At 35.1% G+C, this 20,984-nt stretch overlaps 2 protein-coding genes across 3 annotated transcripts; one reads left to right on the forward strand and one right to left on the reverse strand.

The window, feature by feature from the left end:
• Positions 1-1,151: 1,151 nt before the first annotated feature.
• On the reverse strand, positions 1,152-8,015 carry LOC107005421. The gene is made up of 10 exons (XM_015204013.2): positions 7,713-8,015; positions 5,956-6,038; positions 5,780-5,857; positions 5,288-5,400; positions 5,123-5,188; positions 3,769-3,870; positions 3,134-3,668; positions 2,402-2,607; positions 2,059-2,222; positions 1,152-1,505 (listed from the first exon to the last, which is right to left on the reverse strand). The coding sequence occupies exons 1-10, from the start codon at positions 7,829-7,831 to the stop codon at positions 1,370-1,372; spliced, it is 1,602 nt and encodes a 533-aa protein (XP_015059499.1). The 5' UTR covers positions 7,832-8,015; the 3' UTR covers positions 1,152-1,369.
• A 2,193-nt stretch (positions 8,016-10,208) lies between these two features.
• LOC107007434 (tryptophan--tRNA ligase, chloroplastic/mitochondrial) lies at positions 10,209-20,758 on the forward strand. Of its 2 annotated transcripts, none has more exons than XM_015206057.2 (15): positions 10,209-10,361; positions 10,456-10,599; positions 12,053-12,140; positions 13,208-13,249; positions 13,521-13,610; positions 13,693-13,815; positions 14,875-14,946; positions 15,181-15,293; positions 15,461-15,482; positions 15,580-15,645; positions 16,590-16,646; positions 17,872-17,918; positions 18,143-18,224; positions 19,449-19,538; positions 20,310-20,758. In XM_015206057.2, the coding sequence occupies exons 1-15, from the start codon at positions 10,294-10,296 to the stop codon at positions 20,442-20,444; spliced, it is 1,239 nt and encodes a 412-aa protein (XP_015061543.1). In that variant the 5' UTR covers positions 10,209-10,293; the 3' UTR covers positions 20,445-20,758. The 2 variants fall into 2 exon arrangements, with proteins under 2 accessions (XP_015061543.1, XP_015061544.1); XM_015206058.2 differs by having other exon boundaries at positions 10,214-10,361; positions 10,459-10,599.
• The last annotated feature ends 226 nt before the right edge of the window (positions 20,759-20,984 follow it).

Below are 20,984 nucleotides of genomic sequence, written 5' to 3' on the forward strand. Positions count from 1 at the left end.
TGCAAATGGCAGCAGCTGTTTGCACTTTTTGTTGCAGGAAATCCTTTTTATGTGTTTATGCTGTCTACACGATGAAGGGGAGCCTTGAGTAACTGGTAAAGTTGAAGTTGCTAAGTTGCTGCTATGTGAGGTCACGGTTTCAAGCCTTGGAAACAGCCTCTGGCAGAAATGCAAGGTAAGGCTGCCTACAATGCCCTTACCTTGACCCTACACATAGCAGGAGCTTTAGTGCACCGGGCTGCTCTTATATTGTCTACACGATATTCTATCTTTTGTAGTGTGTGCAGAAAATTGTGGCTAAATTGTAATGCCATATTCTTCCAGAGTCCACTGACCAATTTTATTGGGTGGGAGGTGTCTGCCTACCTGTGGCTTAACATGGTTACAGTAGCTGCTAATCCGATGAAAGTTGTTACCTAGTATTTGTGGATGAACTTAATTTGTTACTTGGAAACCTGTCTTTTCTTTGTAGGGTGGTCCAACTTGCAAATGCAATCCTAGCCTCTTTCTAGTCTTGTGGTTTGTCCTTTGTATTTAGGTGACCCCATGTCAATTTTGGCATGCACAGTTCTGTGGTGTGCATAGATGCTTCTCTAGCTACATCTGACGATTGGCTGGAGCTGCTTTCGCTTCCCAGCTTCAGAATATTTCGAGGATCTAGTATAGATAATACAGAAGTTTCATGATAGTTTGTTCTGCATCAATTGGTACGTAGCACACTTGGATGGAGCTAAGGTCTTGGCCCCCAAAGGTGTGCCTTAATGGTCTAAAAGAAGTGTGCGCGAACATCATATTTGGAGGGTGGAGAAGGTGGCTGGATGGTGCCTTATGGTCTGCTCTATATCTGGAGGAGCAGGAGGAGGGCGAACGTAGACTTTACCCCTATCTTTGTAGATTAGTAGAGAGTGGTTTCTATAGACCCTTAGATATGAGTGTTGCCAAGTTTCTCATTATCGTGTCAACTCTCTATTGTGACCACATGTTTTCGGATTCGAATTATGCGTACCTCAATTTTCCTAGTGAACTTGTTTATAAGAATCTACTAAAGAATCATGTGTGGGTTCTTCTCTTTGCAGTCTTTACTAGCACACTTCCCACAATAATGATACTCCATAAAATTTGTAACTGAAGTACTTGTAAGTCATTCCCCCTAGCAACAAACGTAAATGTTTTCTTAGTAGAATATTGTTGTAATTTTATCTCGTAACACTCTCAAAACTGATATCCCAATGTAAATTTTAGCCCAGACAAAGTTCTAACATGTTATAAAGAGCATGAAATACTACAACTCAGATTAGGAAGTAAAGAGCTATTATTGAAGTACAAAAGCTCTCAAATTTACAAACCAGGTCGATGAAATACCAAAGCTTCAACGTGAATCATCAGCGACTTGGGAACTTCGAATGCCCCAAAATGACCTGGGTTTAAGTTTCTTCTTTGTAGCAGTAAAAAGCCATCCCAATTGAGTTTCACAAGTCGCGCATTCAGCGATTGACCAGGCGTACCTACATACAAGAACGTCATTCTTAGTTATCAGATCTCTTCACACCGAGATTTCGTGATATAGCAACTAAGAGATCATATCTTATTGCACAAGAAACCAGACATTCTTGCAATTAGCCATTGAAAAATAAGTCACTATACTGTATTATCCATGTCCAGTTGCATCGATTTCCATTAAATGCAGGGAGCAGGCTACCTTCTCATGTTCCAGATGAGTGAACAAGTAACCATTGAAAAATAAATCACTATACTCTATTATCGATGTCCATTTTCATCGATTTCCTTTATAAATGCAGGGAGCTGACTACCTTCTCATGTTCCAGATGAGTGAAGAAGACGCTAAAAACAAACCATGAAGATGTTTCCAAGTATAAGTCACACTTCTATCACATCTAATGTCGAGCAGTGAGTTCTTCAACGTACTCTCATCCGACACCTTAGTGTGATTCATAATATCCCACTACTCATGCATTTCGTAAAATAAGATCGAATTATGGAAATAATTGAAACGAGACATGGTTGACCATAAAAATCAGCCAAGTGAAAATAACTTACCCAGGAAACCAGCTGTATTCTTTAACAGGATTTCCAATAACAGCCAACCCATTTGCTTGAAACAGTGTCATTATCTCATGTACATAACCATGTGGGTTAACGTAAGCACCGAGAGGGCCTTCACTAGACATCACCAACATATTGCTCCGTTTGGCAATTAGAGTCTATGAGAAGGGAGAAATACAACAATTAGTGACACAATATTTAACTTATTTAAAACAGCAGATTAGCATTAGTGTCACTTTCGACATCACAATTAGTGTCCTCGAGAAGGGAAAAATGGAACAGCTAGTGATACAATATTCAGTTATTTAAAATCAGTAAGGGTCATTTGCTACATTACCTCACAACTTCTACACCGAACACAGTCAAAACTCTCGAGCAGTTCAATTTCCCGTCTCAATCTATAGGATATTCCATCAATCTCCAAAAGCTCTTGCCTTGTTGATTCAGACACGGGCATCTTACTTGCAATATGAAATGAAAGAAGATCTGGCTTCGTTATGTAACTGTCCATGCTTGGTGCCCTGACTATCTGTTTCCATCGACCTGCAAAATTTCAACTCAATATTAATACAACCGTCTCAATTCTACAGATAATGTAACTTCTTACTCAAATGACCCCGTTGAATCAAAAGCTGAGAAAACACCAGAAGAATAAATTATCAAAGTGCGCTTGAGACCACAAACATACTGAGATTAACAGAGTAAAAATAGTTCACATTGTGGATTAGTCTACCCATGATTGTCGTCAAAAAATCAGGCGATTTCCATCTAAGACAAGATGATAGCTAAGTGTTAAGCAAAGAGAAGCCCCTCTTATGGCAAGATGGAGGAGATAACACATGATAGCATAAACCACACTTAGCATGAGTTTAATTTCAATTCGAAATACCCAAATTTTAGCATATGTAATTTCTCTAAAATGATTTTATGAGAAGAGAAGGAAGAAAGGTCTTTTCACCATTATTACAATGTCATAACTGCAGCTACTAAAGAGTCCAAACTAGTGTGACCAAATTTGGAACATTCATCATCCATAATTTTCTGATAGGAGAAAGTGAAGACCCCTCACCTGCTGCCCTTTGAGCAAGAGAGTATGAATCGTACATCTGGTAAACCCAACTGGGCCAAAAGGCCCTTGGAGCTTCACGAAACTGGTTTAGAGAATGCTTTTTCCATGTGTTGTCTGTTGGCATAGACCTTTTTCCTAAAGCAAGCCTCATACCGTCAGCCTCTTGTTTTTTACCCGTGCTGAATGACCTTCTAAAACTATCAAAAGGAGATCTCGCAGGTTGGATACGAAACTGCTGGTCAATATTCTCATCGTCACTGCTCGCCGACTCATCAAGCATATCACAAGAAACAAGAGCAGCCTGGTGCAACCTCCTTTCTGTGGGTGAAAGTTCACTTTCAAAACTTTCCTCTGACATTGCATCCGAATCATTTTCATTCCCAAAGCCATATAGGTCAGCTCGAGAGCGATTCATCGGTGGTATTTGACTATGTACATTAGATTGGAAGATACTTAATGGTGTTAATCTTCCAACAGCCTCTCTGGGTGTTCTCAACGGCAAATCTTCTTTGACAATCTGTATCTCCCCCCAAGGCTAGACAAAAAGATGCAACAGAACATGAATTTATGAAGATGAAAAAATTATGGATACCTTTTTAAAAAAAATAAACTAATAGTATATGTTGTACACTTACTGATCCCTCCACATCCATCCAGCGGCGCCTCAAACGAAAACGTTGTTGTCCACGAGTTACAACATTCACCGAACCATCTTCCAAGTGCCGGTATTGCCTGATCTGAAACAGTATACACATAGCTACCCAGGATCAGCAAGTCATACAATAAACCATCTTCGATATGTTTCTGAAACATAAATATATCGACTCCCTGTACAATGTGTATATTCTCCTTGCATGTTTATTTGAAACGGCATGGTAGTCAAGTTGATTTCTTATTCAACATTGTAGCAGAACAAGCTAATCATTGTGTCAAATTTTAGCCACTTTTATATTCATTATTGCAGCACTGCTCACCCCCTTATTTAGCTTGCGTCACTCTCATAATGGAGGACCTTCTAACCGTCCCAAGGCCCATACTATTTTAAACATAAATCATTTCCATATTTCAACATGCATGCATTTTTAATCCACACTGAACAGCTTTCAGTGGAAGAATGTATATCTTTCAGTTGTTTACTTTAGTTACAGGCAAGATCATCTTTGATATATCCTTTAGCACTAACAATCTTCTCCAATATTGGAAGTCCTGGTTGCTATCTTTGGGGCACTGGAAACTTCTTCCAGCTCCAAATTCATTAATTGTTCACAATTACCTTGAATATCTTGTAACAGCAAAGATTACATGGGATCACTTTTGCTCCAAAAAAATTAAGATAGTCTCTTCCACCAATCTTCTAACATAAAGATATTTTTTGTTCATAAGGTAAGTAACTAACAAAAAGATATAGTCAATTAACTCTAAGCTTAAATATCCCAAGTAACCATGAGTGGTGACATCGAGAGCACAGAGGGAATACCAAAAACAAATACAACTCACTCATGCAACTAACATATACAACAGAAAGAAAAGAACTTATAAACATTGCTTTTACCATTTTGAACTTGCCATCAATTAACTGTATGCACCTCATAAGTTCCCACTTCACAAAAGAGGGATGTATTACCAAAAAGAGTTGACCTTACAGATTTGATCTGCTTCTAGAACATGTTTTTTTTAAATAAACTAAAAACAGGAAGCTCCAGTATGTTCTAATTTAGATTATGTCGAACTAGAAATTCTTCCTTAGATCCAGAGATTTTTCAATGTTATACCAGTCATGAGAAATAAATGGATCTGCAAAAAATCTAGTAACAAGATGGAATGTCACAAAGCCCACATGAAATTTCTTCTTCAGAAACAGTTGAGATTCTTGTCTACTTATTCACGCTCAGAAACATTTCTACCAGTTTCTAGGAAATATAATCATTTAGACTATAAAAGGACAGAGGATTAACTATCAACAAAAGCAGAGGATTCAAGTTCCATTACCTCAGCAGTAGTACCGGTGGTTGCAAGTTTTATCCTTCCATTATTTGGATCCTTGTAAACTCGGATCTGGAATAAATTTTTACCATCAATCCCACTCAAAACTCAAAGAGAAACAAAATCTAGGGAAAGAGAACAAAATATCAGTGCCATTAGGCATCCACTTACCACGCCGATTATGTAAGGAGCATCAACTTGCCTCAGTGCTCTTTCAACAGAAGCTATAAAATTAGGCTGAATGACTCGCAAAGGAAGTGTGGCCTCGGGAAATAAAACAACTCCTGGAAGTAAAATAAAGCACATAAGACACTGCAAAGGATGTTAAACTATCCAAGACAAACCCACATGAGTTAACATCTGCTGGGTATAAATCTGAACTCTGAAACAGTTGTTGAGCTGAAAGAAAAGTTCAGATGCTAATTTGGGATCAAGTAACAAAAATGCCATGCATTTATGGTAAAAGATTTCATGCACGGCTGTCACTTCTCTAACTACAAAAATATAGGATCTAGTCGAACTCACAAACATCATGTAGCTGTATACCTCACATCTACAACTGTACAAACAAGATAACGTGTTTCATACAGTTAATGTTCATATTTCTTATTCCTCCATAAATACTTTTAATTGAAAAAATACAGTCCAAACCGAGAAATTTACCTTCAAGATAGAACAGAGGAACATTTAAGACAGCTCCTCCATCCAAGAAGGCCAACCTGTTATGAGTATCTTCAACATCTGACTCAAGAAAATGTTTAAAAATAAGTCAAATAACATGAGAGTTGCATCATCCCAAAAAAGTAAAAAAATGAGATGGAAAAGCAGATTACACCTACCACCAAGGTAAGAATGTAAGGCAGCCAAAGAGGTGTTGTAAGTAAATTCACCAGATGCAGATGCTCCCCCCGAACTACGGTAACTATGATCAGAAGCCAAGTACAAAAAAAATCATTTCTCGTCTTTTAGTAAAGAAATTCTTGATTGATACTTGTAATGAGAAAATGAAAATCCATTAGATCATAGCTGAAAAAGAGTAACTCCCTCCCTTTCATTTTTTATATGGCGCGTGTTCCATTTTTAGTGTATTCCAAAAAAGCATGACAACAATATTTTAGTAGTCGTGGTGTCTGGGACAACTTGTTAGCACCTCGACTAATTCTATAGATGTATGTCACCACCCACCAGCAACAGGTACTATGTAACTCTATCCACCAATGCTAGGACATATGTTAGAAATCACGTAGCGTTTTGTCTCAGAATATAGAAAATTCTTCAACTTTAAACCTCTCATTTTACCTTTAATGAATTCTTATAGCCATCAAAATGTTGTGGCATGTCTAACACTGTCGTTCCAACTTCCAGGGTACTATTAGTATGTCATATGTGTGTTCTTTCTAGAACTCCACACCCAATTAAGCACTGAAATATTATAGTCAGAGGGATTATTAGACAAAATATATTGATGAGAACATTTGGGACTGTGTTAGAACCTCCAACTTATATTTGGATATATTAGTTTCTTGGATAACTTGGACGCACCTGAACTATAGAGTGTCTCTGCTGAGATTTGAACATGATCTTGTGGTTTTCATCCCAATTCATTGTCCGCAAAACCACATTCTTCAGTTCCGACTGAAGTATACTTCTACTTGCTTTGACTACTAGGCTTAAGTTACTTATAACTTCTCAAAGTTCTAATAACCCCACCCCCCACCCCCTTTTTTTGTTTACCGACATATGTTTGAACATACACAACATGATATTGTATTGATGTAACTATCAGACATAAACCTATGCAAGGAACATGAAAAATCTATCGTATTTTAAATGATCCAAAGAGAAGATGTATCCGTCCAGAAATTAAAAAAAAAAGAAGTAGATAGGCAGAACTAGCAGACTAGTTTATAATTTATAGGTGACAGATCTAGAGGGAAAACAGAAGTGATCTAAATAATGAAAAAAGATCTCTCTCTTACATTCTTCTCTTACTATGATGATACCTGCGGTCCAAGTAAATTTCTAATAGGCATTCTCAAAAGTGATTCCCAGTTCACATAAGAGAAACGACGTACTTCTATGTTCCAATACTCCAAGTCATCCAATTGCCTACATTTCACTTCTCTCTCCTTTATCTAGGTACAAAGAAATCTAATACTATAATTTTGGACTTTTCGCACCCCCAAGGGTGTGGCCTAACGGTCAATGAAGTGGTTGAGCACCATGACGTCTCATGTTCTTCTCATTTCCTCTAACCTTGGTGGACAAAGTTACCTAGTACTTTTAGCTTATGCGAGGTGATACGTCATGGAATTAGTCTAGGTAAGCACAAAATGATCCAATTTTACTTTCCATTTCCAATTTGCAGATACAAGATATGTGATGTAGATAAATTAAGCATATAAACATCTCAAAAACTACTCCAATCTTAAAACAACAAAACCACAAGGCTACAAAACATGCAAACATTGATACCAAAAGCCATAATATACACACTTCATAATAAATCAAACTACAAACCCTAGAAAATACGATCACCACACAAATTTAACAACAAATCAAAATGCAAAAAAGCAAAAAATGTATATAATTTTACTTAGTTTCATCGTCTGATGATTCTTCATCGACTTCCTCAACTTGTAATTCCTCCGATTCAAGCTCCCGAATTTGCTCCATTTGATACCTTTCTCTCTCTAGAATCCTATCGTCCTCCATTTTTTTTTTCTACCTTCGTTGCTTCTATGGCGTACTTCGATTCAGTCCAAATTGTTACTATCGCATTTTATGCTAGTAGATATATAATGAACCTGCGAGATCCTTAAAACGCCGTCTGCAAGTAGCGGCACAAGACGTTAAGTTAAACCGCGAAGATAACGGAAGTTTAACGTTGAACTCGCTCAACATATTGAGTGTCCAAATAGGAGGACGAGATATCTAATTAAGGATCAAGTAGTCTATTACGTATTTGATTTGGTGGTAGTATAAATTGTCATGGTATATTTATGTAATTTTTGATATATTATGTTTAATATCACTTATTCATGTGATTAGGTGATCGGTAATTTTTCGTTACAATTTATATATATATATAGATATATATCGAAATTTTAGCTATTAATTTCATGTTTTAGTACATTGCCATCTTTTTAATTATTGTGTTGGTCTTTTGAGTCGAATTTCTTTCGAAAATAATTTATCTACTTCATACAGATAATGGTAAGATATATGTACACTTTATCCTATTCGGATCCCACTTTATAAGAAACGGTAAAAAGTAAAATATACCCCTATACTATTGGAAATGACTTAAATACACCTTTCGTTATGCTTTTGGACTAAATATACCCTTCTCGTTATACTTTTGGGTTAAATATACTACTCTCGTTATACTTTGACACATATATACCCTTATAAGATAAAAAAAATTTACTCATAAATCGCACTCAATGAATGCTTTTTATGCATAAACGAAAGGGGTAATATAGTAATTTCAATAATTAATAAGAAGACACAAAAAAATTATTCATAAATTGCATTCGTTGAAAGTGTTTTATGCCCAAACGGAAGGGATAATATAGTCATTTTTCACAATTAATAAGAAAAAATAATTTTTTGATGATAAATTGCATTCACTAATTGTGTTTTATGTCTAAAGGAAGGGATAATATATTAATTTTAATAATTAATAAGAAAACGCAAAATTTACTTATAAATCACATTCGTTGAATACGTTTTATGCCTAAACGAAAAGGAAAATATCGTAACTCCAACAATAAATAAGAAAAACAAAATTTACTCATCAATCGCACTCAAGGAACGCGTTTTATGCCAAAATGAGAAGGGTAATATAGTAATTTCAATTATTAATAAGAAGACACAAAATTTTACTTATAAATTGCATTCACTAAAATCGTTTTTACGCCTAAACGGAAAGGGTAATATGTTTATTTCAATAATTGATAAGAAGACACAAATTTTACTCATAAATCACATCTATTGAATGTGTTTTATGCTTAAACGGAAGGGGCAATATGGTAATTTCAATAATTAATAAGAAGACACAAAATTTACTCATCAATCGCACTCAAGGAATGCGTTTTATGCCAAAATCAGAAGGGTAATATAGTAATTTCAATAATTAATAAGAATGATTTTTTTGATAATCGTCAATTAAAGGGAGACATTTTCTCAATTTTTGACACAAAAATTTACTCATAAATCTCATTCACTAAAAGCGTTTTTACGCCTAAACGGAAAGGGTAATATGTTTATTTCAATAATTGATAAGAAGACACAAATTTTACTCATAAATCACATCTATTGAATGCGTTGTATGCTTAAACAGAAGGGGCAATATGGTAATTTCAATAATTAATAAGAAGACACAAAATTTACTCATAAATCGCACTAAAGGAACGCGTTTTATGCCAAAATGAGAAGGATAATATAGTAGTTTCAATAATTAATAAGATGACACAAAATTTTATTCATAAATCACATCCACCAAATGCGTTTTATGCCTACACAGAAGGGATAATATAGTAATTTCAACAACTAATAAGAAGAGACATAATTTACTCATAAATTGCACTTAGTGAATGCGCTTTATGCATAAACGAATGAGATAATATAGTAATTTCAATAATCAATAAGAAGACACAAAATTTTATTCATAAATCGTATTCACTAAATGAGTTTTATGCCTAAACGGAAGGGGTAATATGGTAAATTAACAAGAAGACACAAATTTTACTCATAAATCGTATTCATTGAATGCATTTTATGCTTAAACAGAAGGAGTAATATAGTAATTTCAATAATTAATAAAATATCACGAAATTTTACTCATAAGTCGCATTTAATGAATACGTTTTATGCCTTTCATTTTCAGCTGTTCTATTTAGGTATCTGAAAAAGATTTTTCAAGTTTTCAACAACATATTAAAAAATAAATTATTTATCTTTTATTGATATTTTAAAAATAATGTATGAAATAAATTATATTTTTAAAATAATAGACAAACAAAATTAAACGAAAGAAATAATATAGTACTTTTATGCCTACTCAGCTTTTTCTAATTAAAGTTATTTAGTATAATTTTCTCTTTATTCCTCAATTTCATCTTTTCCCTCTTTATTGTTCAGTCTCAGCTTCTCATCCATATAGCTTTGCACCAATGGGTTGTTCTCTTCTCTCGCATTTCAGTGTGGTCACCTGTTCTGCTCCTCGTTTCGTCTCTTCAACGTATTCATCTCTCTCTCTCTCACTCTCATTCTCTGTTGATTTTCAGTTTATCCATTGATTATCTTCAATTTTGTTTCGATTTGTTTGTATTTAGCAGGTCTAGCGGATTAAGTATTGGTGGATACTTGAGAAGAACACGGATGATTCGTCAACAAGCCGGTGGAGATTTCTGGTGCTTTTGCAGTAGTGTAGCGGTATCTGAACCTGTGAACTCCGAGTCTTCTTCAAGTCCTGTAAGGTAATGCAGCTCGAATTATGTAAACTGGATTTGTTTTGTACATATGAATTAGTGAATGATACTCAATTGTGATTCACTTTCCAGTTTATGTAATGCAAACTGAGAAATATCAAGAGTTGATAGACAAAAGCACACATGAAGTATACCGTTTTTTCGAGTTCTGGATTGTGTTTATGGAAACACACTTTAACTATCAGTTGTTGCCTTTACTGCTCAGCTCGAATTATGTAAACTGGATTTGTTTTGTACATATGAATTAGTGAATGATACTCGATTGTGATTTACTTGCCAGTTTGTATAATGCAAACTGAGAAATATCAAGAGTTGATAGGCAAAAGCACACATGAAGTATACTGTTTTTTCGAGTTTCATACTTGAATTGTGTTTATGGAAACACACGTTAGATATCAGTTGTTTCCTTTACTACTTGAAATATCATCATTGTTCAGGTAGAAAAAAAGGAACAACTGATAGTTGTAGTATGTTCCGATGAATATTTGGTGATAGTTCAAGTATGAAACTCGAAACCGAGATTTATTGGACAAAAAACACAGATATGTCATTGCTTTCTTCAAGCATTTTGATTTGATAGCCTGATTGTTGAAGGAAATGTTGATTCAATTAATCAATTGTGATTTACTTGCCATATTGTGTAATGCAACTGAGAGATAAATTTTTTAATTGGACAAAAAACTCAGATATTTCATTGCTTTCTTCAAGCGTTTCAGTCTGACAGCTTGCTAATTATGGGCTTGTTGATTAATTTGTACAAACTCTTGATTCATGTGGGAATTGTCAAATTAGTGTGTTTAATCATTTATTCTGCACTGCTTGACTTGTTTATCCAGCTTGACTTTAATGTTTGGGAAGTTCAGTTTCAAGGTTGATTTGTTACTTCTAGGTGATTTTAAGTTGATTTGTGTCATTGTTAATGAACGATAAATTCATAACAATTGATTTCCCCCTCAATTCAGCATTCACAGCAGTCCTGGAATGGTCTTCGGCATTTTGAACTAGAGAGTATAATGAATCCACGACAATCAGTGATTGGTTCCAAATCTTAATGATTATGCTGTTCCAGAATGCTAAAAGCTTGTGTTTTACAAGAGTAATAATTAAGTAATCACGCAACTTTTACAGTATAGTTGTATGATTTATGTCTAATTTTCAACTTTAACTCTTCTTGCACTTTATGCCCATATTATGTGGTTCCATATATCAGTACTTCGGAAAGTAGAAGCTTTTGTTATTTTAATCATGCCTCAATATATGGAGAAATATGATGCTTGTGGTTTATGGTACCATGAGGCATCATATGAACCTCTCTAGGGTGATTCTCAAAAAGGCATTTATGCAAAGTGCTACACACTCGCTGGTTGTTTGAAAGTTCAGATCACCATGATAGTTAATGATTTTCGTGATTAGAATGTTGTTCTTTTTTTTTAATTTACAGGAAGAGAATAGTCTCCGGTGTTCAGCCTACTGGATCGATACATCTGGGGAACTACCTTGGTGCCATAAAGAACTGGATACGATTGCAGGTTGGCTTCTTTGTATTTTCTTATACTTCCCGTGGGGAAAGACTCTATGTAATAGAAGTTTTAACTTAGTTACAACATACTCCTAGCAATTGAGATTCTTTGTTTTTGTTGCTCTCTTCTTATGTAGTTTCTGAATATCATATTGATGTTATGTTTTGCAATCTGAAGCTAAGGTGCAAGTGCGTCCTACTAATGTACCATGTTGAATGGTGATTGAGTTTTCCGCTTTTAGCTTTTACCCTAGAACTTCTTGTGTTAAAATATGTTTGTAGATTTGTCTTGGTGTGGTCAAATTCACGTACACCCATATTGGAAATTTATATATCATGAATCTAAGACTTCCAAATTTCTATGACTACTTTGGTTTTCATTTCACTGATACTCATTTCACAATGGAGGCCAGTATCAGCCAGGAAAACTTTGTTGAATGAATATTGTCAAATCCACACCTCTTAGTCTTCATTTTTCAACATCTTTTTGCTATATGTTACTGTGGATTGCCCATCAAGGTCTGATGGGCAACGTTTCAGGATTCGAACTTACTTGCTAGCATGTTTATCAACTCCTTATGAATCGAATATCTGCTGATGTCTTTGGTTTTCACTGCATTATGTTGTTGCCTCAGTTGGTTTTTCGAATGGAATAGTGAACCCAATTGCTAACACAGATTGATGAGGAAACAGTGGATGTTATAACACATACATGTTAATGGTTCCTGTTTTTGTTTGGGTTCTTTCTAATTATTTGAATACTCAATTAAATGGCCTATTTTAAAAGAAATTCTGGAATCCCTTTAATGCTAGTATTCAGTTGATAGTAAATGACATTTTTAAAAAGAAAGGAATTCTGGAAATCCCATAATTCTAGTACTCAGTTGATTGGAAATTACAGTCTGTGTAACATATAAGACGTGTGAAGAGATTTACTATCATTTTACATGTAAAAGAAAAGAGCTTTGCTATTAAATTCTTTTCTATTTCTCACATTATTATATTTTCTTTTCAGAAATTTCAATACGGATTTGTATTACACAATTACTTTTTCACCGACGAGTTTTCTCTTTTCAGGATACATATGAGACATTCTTCTTCATTGTGGACCTTCATGCGGTATTTTTCAAATTTACAGACTATTCCCTAATCATATGTCGTTTCTTTGCAATTTTCTCATGCCATTTTACATTTTATGGAATATATATATGAACTTGCATTATCAAGTAATAGTGCTATGATACCCTTTGTCCTTCGGTCTTCTCTTTCACTTTATGTTTGAGGCTTATCCCATCTGGAGAAATTCCCAAAAATTAAAGAACTCTTTTTGTTTCATTCTTGAAGAATTCCTCCTCCTCGGTGAAGGTAATATTGTTTCAGATGTTTCCAGATAACTTTGCAATATGAAGCACAACAATTGCTAAAGGCAACAAGGGATACAGCTGCTATTTATCTAGCATGTGGTGTAGATCCTTCTAAGGTCTACTATTTGTCTTCTCTAACATATATATTACATTGTAGCAATATCCCTTGCATTCTGATCACTGCAACTTTGGTTTCAGGCTTCAGTCTTTGTGCAGTCTCATGTTCGTGCTCATGTAGAGTTGATGTGGCTTTTGAGTTCTGCAACACCTATTGGTTGGCTCAATAGAATGATTCAATTTAAAGAGAAGTCACGGAAGGCGGTGCGTTGTTGCTGTATGCAGCCCTGTCTCCATAGAGTGTCAATCTTTCAATATCTCAATTTCTGTCTTTTAGGATTAGGCAACCTATACATATTTGACTCATCAAATCTTTTTGAAGGAGTTCTATTTTAAACTTATCATCTCGTAAACTGTAATTTGATGCTTCATATGTAAAAGGTGCTATAAGTATGAACTCAACCAAAGGATGTTTTGGATAAGCTAATAGTAGGTAGATTTGATATCAAGTGTGAATATAAAACCTGGGAAGAACTTCTATAAGTGGCAAAAGATAATTCATTTATTTTTCTCTGACTACCTTTCTAAGTGCCATTGATGTCATTGGGCTCAACATAAATGTGTTCAGGTGAATATAGTTCTTACTTTTAGCTGCAGATTACACTTTTGCTCAACATGTGTTTGCTGCTTGCCTCTTGAACTTATGACCTTTAATGCTGCATAAAATCTTGCTTGTTTACACACCTATTTAGTTACCGGTCATCCTTTCTGTTCTATAGATCACTTCCTCTATTGTGTGCAGTTAGTAGTCAAGATCAGTTTTGGTATTTCTTTACTATTTCCTACAAACAACATTAATCAAACATCATTTTGATTTGAAGATCCTAACTTCATTGAGAGGACCAATTTTAAGTCCCATGACCCAGTATGCATACCTACTATCATATGAAAGCTTGAAATATATAAGCATGCTTTTAATGGGTATGCCTTTGGACTCCCCTATCTCGAGAAGAAACATGTATGTATGCTTCGGGGTTCTTACTTATCTCATTTCAGGCGTCTAGACTTATTTGAATTGTTGAAATAGCTGGTGAATATAATTACTGCCTGAAATTGGAACCAAAAAATTGAATGAACCTTTTATCTTGACGACGTCCAGACGGTTGGTTGCTGGGTTTGTCCCCATCTGTTACAGAAACATCCTAAGTCTGCTTTTTTTTTTTAATACATTTCTTATATTAAAACCTTTAGCTCTATGTTGTACCCGACTGTTTTTTAGTGTCTCTACCGGTTGTTTTTTTAATACATTTCTTCTCTATGCAGGGGGATGAAAATGTGGGTGTTGCTCTTTTAACCTATCCTGTGCTAATGGCTGCTGATATTCTTCTGTATCAGGTGTTACCCATCTCCATATTTCACTAACCCTAGTTGATATGCCTCGGATTTATTTTTCATGAAGAAGAATCTTGATTTGTTGCATTCAGTATTTAGATTATCATAATATCTTGAGGTATCCTTGGCGGAGCTTGCTAATGCCACTGCAGTCCCCACCACAATTTGTCACCAACTGTAATCTTGAAAGTGTGTAAATATGTGTGGATCTGATGTATTTGAGTATCTTTCTTGCAGTCTGATCTTGTCCCTGTCGGAGAGGATCAGAAGCAACATCTGGAGTTGACAAGAGAGCTGGCTGAGCGTGTGAACTATTTATATGGAGGAAGGAAGTGGAAGAAGCTGGGAGGGTAAGTCATAAGGTTGTCACGTTTTGCTCTAAATACATATATTTGATTGTATACTTGCCTTTTGTTGTTTGACTTTTTTGTGTCCCTTCTTTTCTTGGTTACTAGGAAGTAGCTGATTCTGTTTCAACTTGTCAAAAGAAAATCACTTTGTCATTTCTCTGTAACAGGAGAGGTGGTGCACTCTTCAAGGTGGATTCTCAACTGTTGTCTGGTTGATACCCTTCACTTCTGTACATTATTATTTGTATAGGTGAAAACACTTGTCAGTATGATTTTGTCAATGTAGGTTCCTGAACCCCTTATTCCACCCACTGGGGCTCGAATCATGTCCCTTACTGATGGCCTTTCCAAGGTTTGCAATCTCTTAAGTTCAAACAACTTCTTTTCTTTCTTTTCTTCTCCTGCACGGACTCTTTCTTAGAAGCTTAAAAGTTGTAGCTGCACAAATATACAGCAAGGCAATTGAATTTCAGTAACTGAACTCTTAAATGATTAAATTTCAGTGAAATGCGGATGAGAAAAGTCTTTTCATATATAACAAATGACAAATGTACATAGAGTTTCACGCACTTCACTTTATAGTATCCTGCTAATGGTGAATTCTGTGACCTCTCCATTTATTTTCAAGCTTGCTCTTCAAACAGGCCTATCGCTCTCCTGATGAGAAATTATATATAGACAGTAAACTACCATTCTAGTACAAACGTATGTATTTGATTTGATTCTACTTGACCTGCAGCAGCAACTATAACAGCGCCTCAATGCGAAACTAGTTGGGTTTTGTCATGTGCTGTATACCCATCCTACGCCATTTGACCTACAGCCAAGAATGTTTTTGGGATAATCCTACCACGAAAGGAGTGGTAGCATTTCCCAAGAGAACATGTTATAATGTTATTGTTAGAAATTTTTGCATCTGTCAACTTGATAACACTTTTTCTGGAAATGTAGTCCACAATGTACAAACGGGAGAGGAAGGATTTGAATCTACATACAAGTTGCAACACCATTCTACTTCCCAACTTCACTTTTAAGATAGTTTTGTGACATTTCAAAGACTGAAACTGTTAAGGCATTCTGTGAGACAAAACCCTTACATGAGTGGACCTTGGCATAGCCAATGTGAAAGTATGGTGTGAACCTCTCTTGGAGACTAAGTAATTCCTCCCCATCTAAGAAAATTGATCTTCATCTTGCGATAGTTACTGCCTAAAGCCTTTGTCATATTTGTCTCAGTTTCATTGATAAATTTGTGCATCTTTCCTATATATTTTTTTAATGAAGTGTGTTCGACAGATGTCAAAGTCAGCACCATCTGATCAGTCGAGAATCAATTTGCTAGATTCAAAAGATGTAAGTAATTTTTTTGGGTCATCTGCTTATTGTTTTCAGCATTCTTTATGTATTTCCCTTTCAAATGTGGGTTGATGCATTTGAACATGATAATAAAAACTTGAATAGACTAGTCATATTCTGGATGTGCCATTGTAAGAAGGAAAGAGAAAAAGACAAGTTTGCAGCTTCTCGTCTTTGGGTATCTGCAATTCCATCTAGAAGTTCATCATAAATACTTTTCAATTCTCTTTTTCTCTCTTTGTTTATATTTAGTTTATTCCACAATCCAATTATTGGTTTCGGATTAACATATCTGAGAATTACGATTAGAATGTCTAGAGCATTAGTGGATTTCAGGGTCTAGTGTCAACAAAGCTAACTCAATCTGAAAAGCTAGCAGTTGGAGTTAAGTCCAAGGTTCATTTTCCTAAACAAGGTATTAAAGCTAGAATCATAAATATTCTTTGTTAAAACAATGTCATGCCTAGTTGTTATGTTGCATGTGCTCCAAATAGTCAGCCTCAGGCATGTGGACACGTTAGAGGTTCACATTGTTTAGGCGTTTACTCAACTTAAAAAAGCTAGCTGTTGCAGTTGAGTTAAGTGCAAGGTTCATTTTTCTGAACATGCTAGTAAATTCAGATTCATATCCATTCTCAGTTTAAGCAATGTCTTGCCGATGTGTTATGTTGCCTGTGCTCCAAATGTCCAGCCTTTTGCATGCGGAGGCATTACAGGTCCACAGTGGTTGGGAACGTGGGTTGTAGTGGCTTTATTAATAGCTAAGCAATTGGACTAAGATTTGTTTAGGATTATTTGTCTTTGGTTGAATATCCAACTTTGTCCTAAATTAATATATATCTTCTAAAAAGGTAAGTCTAACCGTATTTTATTAATGGTAATATATTAAACAACACTTCCTTTCATCCCAACAAAGCGTATCTTCAATTTTAACCTTAAGAAACCAAAAATAAATAAATAATTATCTCTTTTTTTGAGAAAAAATCTGACGTCCATTCTTTTATATTAAACAATAACAGTTTAAATTCAAATTCAATACTTGTGTCATTTCCATTGAGTAGAGGTTCTAGGTATGAAATGTGAAGTTGTAGGCATTTTTTTAATGAATCTTTCGCGGCGATGACCTTTCGATACCAAAATAAAGTTTTGTTGGGGTAATTGTTGTATGTTGAACATTAGACCTATTTAACGCGTAATGTGGGATTTTTTGTTCTTTTCTTAGGTAATAGCAAATAAAATAAAACGGTGCAAGACTGATGCGTTTCCCGGGTAAGCAACCAATCACTCCCGGTGTGGATGTTTGCAGAATATTATTTTGTCTTTTCCATTGACACTTTAATGTCCTACTTATAATTTCTAAAAGAAAAAGCTTCTCTAAAGGCTTAGACCGTGACAAGGCACGTGAATTACATCCAACATTAAATAATTTCTCAATGACTACTTTCTTGTGCTGAGTTATAATTTCTTCTGTTGTTTTATTTTCCAATACACAGCTTGGAGTTTGACAATGCAGAAAGACCTGAATGTAACAATCTTCTTTCCATTTATCAGCTAGTTTCAGGCAAGACCAAGCAGGTGAATCACCTCATATTCAATGCTAATAATTTGTGTACATTACCCTTCTGTGTTTTTTTTTTCACCAATAGTATGTATGCCTCTTCGTTAATGGGTGACAGGTTAACTTTAGCATGTAACTGTAACTTATGTTTGCACAGTTTATTCTGTGGTTCTTTCTTACAGTTCCTTGTGCTGTTAATTACAACCTAAGGTATTGGGAAATCAAGCCACTGCCTTGGTCCCATTTTATGTGATGCATACAATTGAGAGAGTCAATTTTTTTTTTTTTTGGATCAAGGTAACATTTTTTATATATAAGTAATCATCAGCATAAAAATGCTGGAATCCAAAAAGATGTTTAGGACATCCCTTCTTAAAAGGATCAGATTTGCATTAAAATCCAAAAAGAAGAATTCTGTAAATAGCTTGTGTCTTCAAAGCATCTAGAGTTCCTCTCCTTCCAAATTGTCCACCAGATGCTTCTCTGACAAATTTTCTTGAACGTCTATTTATTATGGCTGTCAAAATCCATCAGAGAGGCAGAAACGAATAACATGATAAGATGAATAGAACATCCTCATTCTTCTTACAAGGATCAGATTTGCACCAAAATCCAAAAGAATAAAGTAAATAGCTTGTATCTTCGAAGCATCTAGAGTTCCTCTCCTTCCAAAATGTCCACCAGATGCTTTTCTCTGACAACTTTTCTTGAACGTAAATTTATGGCTGTCAAAATCTGTCAGGAGGCAGAAATGAATAACATGAAATCTTGAGAATTTCTATTCTGCAACGTTCTAACAATTCTGAAATCTTGAGAAATCCATTAGAGGCAGAGACATTACCTCAACCAATGCAGACATTCTATCAATGTTCTCCACTGTTTAAATTATCAATAGCTTGAGGGAAAACCTAAGCTGTGTATTTCCAAATTCCTTCATTTGAGTTCTACATGATACTAAAGTCTTTGACCCTTCTTTGAATAATCAAACTGGGTACTGTAAAAAAAATTCTTCCTCCTCATTCTACATAAACAACTTCAATTATTTTTATTTTATTGCTATCAATTTAATTTTTAAGTCTAAAAGGAACTTCCACATTAAAGGTCTGGCAAAATGTGTCATGAAATAGGTAAATTTCTCTCTTTTTTGGGTGGTTGAGTTTGAGGGTGCAAAATCGGTTCCTCTATATTACATTGTCCAAGCAATAATGGAGAAGTTAAATCTCAAAGACTTGATGTTGCAGGAGGTTGCAGAAGAATGCAGAGATATGAATTGGGGAACATTCAAAATTGTGCTTACAGATGCTTTAGTTGATCATCTACACCCTATCCAGGTTTCTTCTTTCGCATGTGATGCTTCCTGATAGCTTTGCGTTAGTTGTGCTTGTGTAGTTGATGTGTCCATGATATATTTGTTTTAGATCTAGTTGGAAATTCAGCTAAAATGCATCCGCATGCTTATACTGGAGAATCACGAGTGCGTGAACTAGTAACCTACTTCTTAGTGTAGTCAATGTCACAGAGCTAGAAACTTGGTAAGAAATATAGTTTGAGAGTGGCAATAAAGTGCATTTAGTGCTATTATCTCTTTATATACCTCCTTTTTTGATCTTTTTCCAACATAAGTATTGAAGACTTTAGAATATAAGGGTGACATAAACTGTCCTTGAGCTTTAATTTGCGACACTCACTCCATCCTGGTATCAAATAATCTTATAATAGCTTTGTGGGAATACAGATGGTTGCATCTTTGTATATGAATTTTGGTGCTACCCTTTTGGTAGCAATAAACTTTCTTGCTAGTATTTTGCATCTAGGTATCAACTTATCACATCAACTCTTTTGTGTTAACTTTTCATTTTCCTCTGTAACGTCTTTTTTTGTTTCAACTTCACTTTGGGGTTATAGTTTCTTCGATGGTCCTTTTCGTTTTTCCTGTGAAATTATTTGTGTTTGGTTTTCTAACAGGATACATTTCTGTTTCGCATCTGGCAATTGCAAGGATAAAGATGATTCATCTCGATTGCAAGCCTAGTTTTCTGTCCAATGTTTTATTCCTTCAAAAGACAGTTTTAGTACAAGTTCTTTTGGTTTGCACTTTGCAGGTACGCTATGAGGAAATCATATCCGACTCAAGTTACTTGGACGAAGTTTTAGCAGAGGGAGCCAGAAAAGCAGCAGACATAGCAGATGTTACTGTAAATAATGTCTACCAGGCAATGGGATTCTTTAAGAGATGAGCATGACCGCATGAAAACCAAAGATGCAGTGGTCAATGTGATATTTTTAAAGCATACATGCATCGGTATGTGTTCCAAACTCCACTCGCAGAATTACACTAGAAATGTTGTTGTCACAATCTCAATGGAGGACGTATCACCGATTTTGCTATTTATGTTAAGTCAAGTTGTATAACTAATTTTTGTACTCCTTTTCTACTCATAGTATTAATTCGAGTCTTGAATTAATTTTCATGCTGCAAGTTGCTTTTAGCCTTAATACACTTGCACTATTGTATTGGCTAAACCTAAATGGAGAAGAAACTTTTCCAAAACCTTATGTTTTGATTTATAAAAATCCATCAATAACTGCTTGCAGAAGTAATGCAACAAGTATAAAGCTTGTTTAAACAATGTTGCTTTCCTTTGTTATTTGTAACGAAACTGCGAATTAAAATGGAGTTAGAAAGTTGGGCTGTTTAATGGGGTTAAATCCTCATTTAACATGTAGTTAATTTCATCTAATTAACAGTTAATCAGTCCTAGTATTGCTCCTTGTGA

Source organism: Solanum pennellii, chromosome 12 (genome assembly GCF_001406875.1).
Source record: "Solanum pennellii chromosome 12, SPENNV200".
In the NCBI taxonomy this organism is placed as follows: Eukaryota; Viridiplantae; Streptophyta; class Magnoliopsida; order Solanales; family Solanaceae; genus Solanum; species Solanum pennellii.

Bases quoted from the DNA above. Each gene is read 5' to 3' on its own strand.
- LOC107005421 (XM_015204013.2), bottom strand. From the start codon at position 7,831: ATGGAGGACGATAGGATTCTAGAGAGAGAAAGGTATCAAATGGAGCAA. The intron at 5,401-5,779 runs GTAAATTTCTCG...TTTTACTTCCAG, and splicing joins TCCTCTGTTCTATCTTGAAG to GAGTTGTTTTATTTCCCGAG. The intron at 3,871-5,122 runs GTAATGGAACTT...ATACTGTTTCAG, and splicing joins CCACCGGTACTACTGCTGAG to ATCAGGCAATACCGGCACTT.
- LOC107007434 (XM_015206057.2), top strand. From the start codon at position 10,294: ATGGGTTGTTCTCTTCTCTCGCATTTCAGTGTGGTCACCTGTTCTGCT. The intron at 16,647-17,871 runs GTAAGTAATTTT...TTCTTTTCTTAG, and splicing joins ATTTGCTAGATTCAAAAGAT to GTAATAGCAAATAAAATAAA. The intron at 18,225-19,448 runs GTGAATCACCTC...TTGATGTTGCAG, and splicing joins TTTCAGGCAAGACCAAGCAG to GAGGTTGCAGAAGAATGCAG.